An 8,287-nucleotide genomic window follows, 5' to 3' on the forward strand; every position below is an offset into this window, starting at 1 on the left:
TTCTGGTCCATCCTGGGCTGAAAGAACACAGAACGTGGGATCACTGTTGTTCTTGTTCTGGATTTGTGATGTTTGTTGTGCTGGGGCTTTAGGTTTTGTTTAACTGTTTTTCAGGACAAAAAGATTGTGGGTTTTTAATCTGTGGTGTTAATTTACTTTTACTTAGAGTGTTGATGTTTCTTTCTCCTGCACATACATATACCAGCTTTCAATTAATAGATATGAAAGCCAAAGTTCTGAACCATTGTCCCAAGATGTCTGCTAAATAAGTGTGATTTTTTTTTTTCTGAGTTACGTCAAAGGGGTGCAAAACCATAGAGCTATTTTTTTGTATTTCAACTATTTGCTGTATTGCTGTTGCACTGGGAACACACTTGGCTTTGGCAGATGAAGAATGAGTTATGAAAGAATGTTTTCATGTTAGTCCTACCTAGCACAAGTCTTCACCAGAGGATGTAACAGTGTTATGAAAGAGATACCAGGAGGAAGTAGTGGATGTGGAATCTGTAGACAGATAACTGGTAAATTCCAAATGGAGAAGTGTCAAGGGAAATTAGTGGGGGAAAACAAACAAAAAACAAAACCCAAAAACCCCACTCAGTGCAAGATCCTACAGAAGGTGAAGGTAAAATTTACTTACAAAGTCTCTAGTAAGCTGATTCCCATTCATGTGTACTTATTTCTAATAGATACCATTCACTCACACTCTCGCAGTCAAGCATGAAGATGTGTGTGCAAATTGGTCACATTTTGGCACACACATTGCGTCCCCTCTGTGTGCGGGACACAGAGGACAAGGGATGCTCACTACTGAGACATCACTATGTCTCCTGGATTCTTCATGATTGACAATGACAAACTAGTTTTTGGGTAGATGTTTCGTGACCTTTAAGAGTCAATAGTTGTTACAGACTGGTCCTTTGCTTCAGGATCTTAGTTCAGCCTCAATAAATTGTTGCCCATCCTCTGTTTTCCTTGTTGGTTTGAAATGTGTCGCTGTTTTCCCAGTAGACTAACAAGAAAATGAAAGGCTTATGTGGCACGCTGCAATCTTGTTGCTATCATCTTGTTAGGATGCACCTTTTGTTTCCTCTGATAAGTCATCTGTGTTGTGGTCTTATCAGAGTGCAGGCTGGCTTGATATAAACAACACATTCCTCAAGTTTACCACTGGGAATGATGTCCTGGGAGTAGTTTCCTGGGAACGTCCTTCGTTATTGATACAGGCCATTCTATTAATCCTCGTTTTACTATTTCTTCTTGTGTGTTAATATATGTGCATTTCCTTTCACATTGCACTCATACGATTCTTAGTGTGTCTGTTACAATTATGTTACTGTACCAAAATTCTGATTTATTTTTATTGTAATTTGGGTATTGAGGCAAATTTCGTACTGATCATGCCACCCCTTTGAAACAGAGGAGCAGAAGCCATAGTCCTTCTTTTTCCAAATAGTGATTAAACTTACCATTACAAATTCTCACAATAGCAGTCTGTCCTGAGAATGAATTTCGTAAAGGAAAAGGCAGCCAACTAGTTTCTGAGACACGTCTCTGCATGTGAGAATGCAGAGTGTGTGCACGTTTAGAGAAAAGTGATTTTCCGTAAAGTAGTGGTGATGAAATACAAGGAAAGTAAATATGTGTTAAGTTTAATTAACTTTATACTGAATATTGCCCCTGTCTTGCATTTGGAGTATTTCCATGTTTAGAGTACAAACAGCTTTTGTCACTGGTAGCATCCTGTGGCTTTTAGCAATAGTGTTATGTAAGTAAACATAGAGCAAAGTTTAGTGCTTTGATTATATGAGAAGCTTTCTTGCATCTTCTATAGCGGATGCTTCTGGTGTTAGGGATGATGAAAGATACTTTGGCAAGTATCATGCCCTAGCTTTTTCCTTGCTGGCTTACATGGGGAGAGTCACAGATGGGATCTTCATTTTCTTAGTAAGTTTGTTAAGAACACACAAGAAGCGTGCTAATTGTTAAGCAAATGCCTTTAGTAAGAAGCATCATATGTTCTTTTGGAGGGAGAATGATCTAGTAATAACTTAAACAAGTGTGAGAGACTTCCCCACATGTATTCTGTCCTATGGTCAGCCTTTATTAGTATGCTCCTGCAGCTGTTATGGGTTTTAAAATGAAAATGAAATGGGGAGCCCGTGTATTTATACAAGTTAGGTGAGACACATGTACTGCCCACTACTATAGATGCTGCATGGTTCAAAATGGTGGTTGGTGGAAGACTGTTCAGTCAAGCAGACTGACAGTTTGTCTTCAAGTAGTGGCTGCGTTCTTACTTATGAACACTGCCTAACAGGAAACACTACACCATATAAAAGCTTATTCCTACTGGTTTGTGCCAGAATTTTTGTTCAAGGTACAAACCCCCATGTTTCCCTTCACTTAACAAACAAAACAGTGATTCACAAGTAAGACTTAAAATAGCACAGAATTCCTAGTGCCTGTGCCCAGGGTGAAGCTAACAGGTTATGCACTCTTACAGAAGTGTGTGTCCTTGTTTTCCCTGAGTTGTCAGAGTAATTTCCCGTGGCCAGACAATCCTTTGGTTCTGTTGTGTGACTGTGTGTACAATCTGTTCAATTTACTAATACCCTGAGGAACAGAAAGAATAAATTCTCAGCTGGGCACCAGGCTGGGAGTTTTTACTTCACTGCCTTCGATGTCTCAGTTTATACATTTTTATTGCATTTTCATTTTATCTAGCTGGGCTGCTAACACACTTACTGATCACAGGGTGTATTTTTTTTAATTAGCTCTACTGTGAATACAGGTTTCCTGGTTATAAGGTGCTAGCAGGCCAATGTGGACAGGAAAACTGTACGTATTAAGAAGCAATACTTCTGCCTAAGCATTGTCTTAATTTCTGTTTTTCAATATAGAAAAATAACCACTTCTGCAAATAGTACTCTGAGACTGCAAGGCAAAAGTCCCTAAAGGTCATTCAGCAATGTTATTTTGAGAAACAAATGCTCCAGTGGTCATTTTCTTTCAGATAGTGACAGAACTCACACCTCCACAACACCTTTCCCCTCAGAGCCTTGTGTGAAAGTAATGCTGCAGAGCAGTGCAGTATTGTATGTGTCATGTTTTGGGTATGGAGGGAGAAAAGCAGAAGTTTACAACTTGAGATTCTCATTAAGTAGCTACGTATGTGGACAAATTCCATCAAAAAAGCTTTTATTTAAATGGTGTGGAGGACGTGTGGCTTCCATGGTGTACAAGTTATAGCATTCGTTCCCAGTCTAACTGAATCCAAGTGTCCTGTTCCTCTTGGTACAGATTCAAGCATCTTTTCCAAGTCTCTGATCTTTTAATGTTCAGCATTAAAAGATATTTGACGTATGTTGTCCTATGGAAGAGCTATGTGTTACTTCGAAAGCCTGTTTGTTAGGTCTCATTAATGAGCATTTATTTGGACTGAGGATGGGTAGAGGAGGAATGAGGTTTTTGATGAAAGGTAAGTTTCCCAGAGCATTTACTTCACTGCAATGAAGCCCATGTCACTTTTGTCTCTAAAATGCACACTAACAGGATGGCGCACATAGGGAAGATACCCAAATTTTATCAGTCTTTGTTCATCTTAGCTCCATCTCTGCAAAAACCTTTTGTGTTTTCCCTTCTCCTTTAGTGCCCTTTCTCTTCTGATTTTAAAATGTAAACTTAAGGATCAAAGAGACTGCTCCCAGTCCAAGCACACAGGTTAGCATGCTCCTATATTGTTCTGTGAAATATCTTTTTTTTTCTGTTTGTGTAGTCAGATTTTCTTTGTCTTAATGACAGCAAAACTTTGATTTTTAAGTAGCCTGGTATGACTCAGTGGAAGCAACATAGAGGAGAGTCTTTGCTCAATGCCATTTCATAGACTGCTGATTTGCTAACATTGAAGATAACTTTCAGTCCTTCTAGTTTGTTACTTCTGTCATGAATCCTAGAGTTTAGAATAAATTTGTCTTTTGAAGCAATGAATTCTAGCTGTATTGGTTTGCTTTTTCTATATTGGTGGAGCCAGGCTTTTATGCTTGGATGTTGATGTAATGGATTTTGAACATGGCTGTTCCCTATGACTTCTTCATATCTTTGGTGCTTAGAACTTGATTATTAATGAGAAGTATCATATTGAAATTCTCTTCCAAAAGATTTTGACATCACTTGCACTATTTTGTTCTTGGCTTTATGATTACTGTCATTGTATGTAACAGCAAGAAACAAACATTTTTTTGTATCCTTTTGCTGGAAGTGAGTAGATATTTACATAGTCTCCATCGTTAGCAAAGATTTAAATGTCGGTAGCATGTACAAATATCTGTATTAAGAATAATTGATTTCTGATGTGGGTTTTTTGTTTCTTTTCTTTCTTCCAATAGAAAACCATTTCATCTCCAACTGTATCGCGCCTTACAGATACATCAAAATTCACGGGTTCTCACAAAGAGAGGTTTGATCCCAGTGGGAAAGGAAAAGGCAAAGCTGGCCGAGAAGATCTGGTGGATGCTTCAGGATATGTATCTGGCTATAAGCATGCAGGCACATACGATCATAAAGTACAAGGAAGCAAGTAAGGCTGAGGGTTTACAACACAGAGGGAGAAAGAGAGGGGAAAAGAGAATATATTTGTAAGAATGATGTAGATGAATCCCACATGTTTTGGTTATTGTGAATGCTAAGACTATGTTGTCAAGAAGTTGTTTTCAGGAACTGGAACTGATTTCAACATCTGCTGAGCTATTTGCAGCACAACGCCACTTCATTACATTCCTCATGTGTATATTGGCAAAAATAAACATATCGGTACAAAAATTACATCTTTTTGTTGAGCTTTAGACAAAAAAAAGAAAAAAATAAAGTCGAGAGCAGTTTATACCACACTTTGTCAATTCAAGCGAAAGATCTCAAACATTCCTAAATGTCCAGTTGCCCTGAGGATGTCAAAGAGAACCTCTTGAAAAGAGGGTCTTTCATAGCAGTCTTTCTGAAGAATATCCCATTATTTATGCAGTTTGATTTGACTACTGTTTTGGGGCTTTTTTAAAATGTCTTATATGGGATCTGGCACTTTCCTTAAAACATTCAACAATATACTATTGGGGAGTAAGTGGTTGTAATATGCAAGGTGCTAGCCTGTAAATGTCATACACCATGCATGAAAAATGGGGAAAAAAAAAAAGCTATTTCTAGGACAATATAGGTTCTAAAGTATTTTATGTCAACAGAAAGAGATGGAAAATACCAGCCCTTACTTTCCTCCTGTCTATACTTTGTGCTTGTTACTGTGTGTACTGTAGCATGGTTCTGACTGGCTGGATTTGGACAGAGCTATTGTACTAACCTGAGAGGTGAGGAACAAGACATTACTAAGAAAGTCTATTAAAGCTTTTTGCAGTCTGTTTTCAAGTTTGCACTGCCTCACATTTGAAATGAAGGGGGCATTAAGCTAATAATGCTTTAAAATATTGATTATGACTAAACACTGCCAATCAGGTTGCAGTTAAGTGAATGTTATTATGCACATACATTGGCACATATTCCCTTTAAGCCATAACATATGTAAGGAAAGTTTACGGCCCCTTGAAATAAGCACATTTACAATTAATATCCATGTAATTAGGTGCAATTTGCCCAGAAAAATATAGTATTATAACTGGGCTACATTTTATGTTAGATTTGTTTGAAGTCAAGGGATTTGATTTTCTGTTCACTTTTGCTGCCTAACTTCGGAGTAATAGGGAGTGGCTTTCACTTTTGCTGCCTACCTTCGGAGTAATAGGGAGTGGCTTTCCACTGCTATAGAAGGAGAACCAATTCCACAGGCTTAAGGTACAGGCAGCTGAGTGTGACCTGCATGGGGCCCAGAATGCCAAAACAGCTTAATAGGAATAAAAATAACTCATTTTTTTATATTGGTTAAAAAGGAGAGAAAAGGCTAGTCCAATTTTCCGCAAGAGCTGAACAAGTACCCTAATGTATTACTCTGCTTCTCTAAAATTATGAAAGATAAGATTTTCAGTATTCAAACCTAGCTGCTAGCAGTTTTGCTTTGCTTTCTTTCAAAAAGAGCTCGTGCACTGATTTTCATGTTCAACTCTGAATAAAGGTTAATAAATTTATTGCTCTCCCCCCACCCGTATCAGCATCCCACTCAGAGTACATAAAATTTAGTGACCAGTGTGTGCTCTCATGTGCCATGCAGGTCAACAGTCTGTATTTGGCCAACGTCCGGAAACAAAGCACTGGTTTTCAGCCCTTAAACTGTTCATGTTTTGGTTTTCTGACATTGAATGGTAACCTTTCGTGTAACTTTGCTTCCAATGACCCTTTGAGCCCATACATCAGCCTGAAACCAAAACAACAGTAGGAAACAAAGGCAAGGACTTCCTTGTGGACTTGGAGATTTTTTTGTTTGTTTATAATTTATTTTGGGTTTTGTTTTGAAGAGGAAGTTTGCCAAAACTCAGCACGTGGTCTTGTAAAGATTTAAATGGCTTTTCCCGTGGTTGGCTCTGGTTACCTAGGAAGATTTTTGATGTACGTAAGGATGCTGAGGATGAGAAGCATCCAGCTTTGTGAAGCCTTTCCAAGAGTTACCCATTGTTCTTGAAGAAAAGTTTCCATGGAATGAAGAATTATCCACTCCTGTGTTGCACTGGTGACCTGTCACACTCTGAGGCAGAAAACAGCATACTGTGATACCAACAATGGCTAAATTATTCCAGCACGGTAGTGAACTGTCTAAATGTAGAGAACCTTCTTCTACGTCACTGGTGCCTGTGCACCTGAAGAAGGCTCCAGGATAGTCCTGGTTTTTATGAATAAAAAGGCTAAGCCTCTAACCCTTGATAAATCTTTCAGCTAAGTTACAGGCAAAACCAGTGTCCTTGTTCTTCCCATTGACTTTAAGACTTGACTCGTAACTCACTGGTAACTGAAAAGATCTGGACCCAGCCCAAATGAAGGGTGAAGTCCAGTCAGCACACTATTGATCTGGCTGTTTGTTGTGAGCTAGCTGACTTGTCTGGCACATCAGGTGATACTTAACCTGAGGTGTGCAAGTGACAGGCTTTCTCAAGTACCCAAATATTGAGTGTCAGTAATGCCAGACTTGCTACATAGGAGGAGTGATTGGTTAGGAAGGTTTTAAGGTATAATTAGGTTTTAAGTTGCTAGTTCACAGTGTGAGAGAGACCAGCACACTCGTAAGATAGAAGGCATGCAAAGGAATTGAGAATGCAGACAGAAAGCTGACACTGATAGAAATTGAGCTACTCTGTTTGCTTAGGAGAGGCTGATGGAACTAGCTGGGGTTCTGCCAGAGTTTACTTTCATTACTTGTACAGTATAAAATCCCTGCCATGAACCAAAGCACTTTGTATGGACCTGATGCAAAGTTCTTTGAAATACTTTCACTGGTGTAGTAAGCTTTGGATCAGGACCTGGGGTGATGCTTTAAATAGCAGTATTTTATTTCGAGGAACACACTTTTTTGTTTCTTCTTCGTTTCTACAGTTGGATAGTTTTAAAACTCAATCAAACAGATGCATGAAAAGAAGTCATTCTGATATGACAGTGACAAAGGGAAGTTGTGGCTGGAAAGACAGTACTTTGGAAAGACTTTTCCCTTTTACTACACTTCGTGTGGAAGATAAGGGCTATGAATAAAAGCACCATATGCAGCTGTGTATTAGGGGTTCAGTCACCTACTTAAGCTCTTACTTTTCCACTAATATCTGTAGGAAATTAAAAGCCTAAATACTAGCTTGAACGTTAGCCATAAGTTCCAGGCCTGCTTGGGAATGAGGCAAAGTACATTTTCTTGTTCATCTGCCATTCCCTCAACTATCAGGACAGCAAGTACAGCTGGTACCTCAGAGATGAGGGGACGGGATAGTTCAGGAGGTGCAGGAGGTGACCCATTTTCAACCCTTGAAGTGTTGTAGAGCATATGCTCTTCCTGTGCACCAGACTGTAACTAAATGTCATGTTTGAAGTAAGGACATGGGTACCTAATAAAGTTTACACTCATCTCCTTTTTTTGGGCATCTCAACTCATTCCATCTAACTTTCCAGTCTGATTTTCAGCATCATATACTATGCAGCATTCTTCTATACGACATCTTCTATAAAACCCTGTTGTTCCTAATTATCTTTGCTTTCATTGCTGCTGAACATGCTACCAAAAGAAATGTGATCAGAAAGTTGAGGTAGCTTTTAGCAATAACTGTCTTAAAGAACAAATTACACTGTTCATTTAAAAATAAACCCTTAAATA

General features: G+C 38.7%; 1 protein-coding gene across 1 annotated transcript in view; it reads left to right on the forward strand.

Annotated features, from left to right (window-relative positions):
* The window catches only part of TPPP (tubulin polymerization promoting protein), a 67,911-nt gene extending 62,501 nt beyond the window's left edge, over nt 1-5,410 (forward strand). Inside the window, exon 4 of the mRNA XM_050891567.1 lies at nt 4,389-5,410. Coding sequence (XP_050747524.1) covers nt 4,389-4,583 — 195 coding nt within the window. The 3' untranslated portion in view covers nt 4,584-5,410. The remainder of the gene's footprint in view (nt 1-4,388) is intronic.
* The last annotated feature ends 2,877 nt before the right edge of the window (nt 5,411-8,287 follow it).

This window comes from Gymnogyps californianus, chromosome 2, assembly GCF_018139145.2.
Source record: "Gymnogyps californianus isolate 813 chromosome 2, ASM1813914v2, whole genome shotgun sequence".
NCBI classification, from domain to species: Eukaryota; Metazoa; Chordata; class Aves; order Accipitriformes; family Cathartidae; genus Gymnogyps; species Gymnogyps californianus.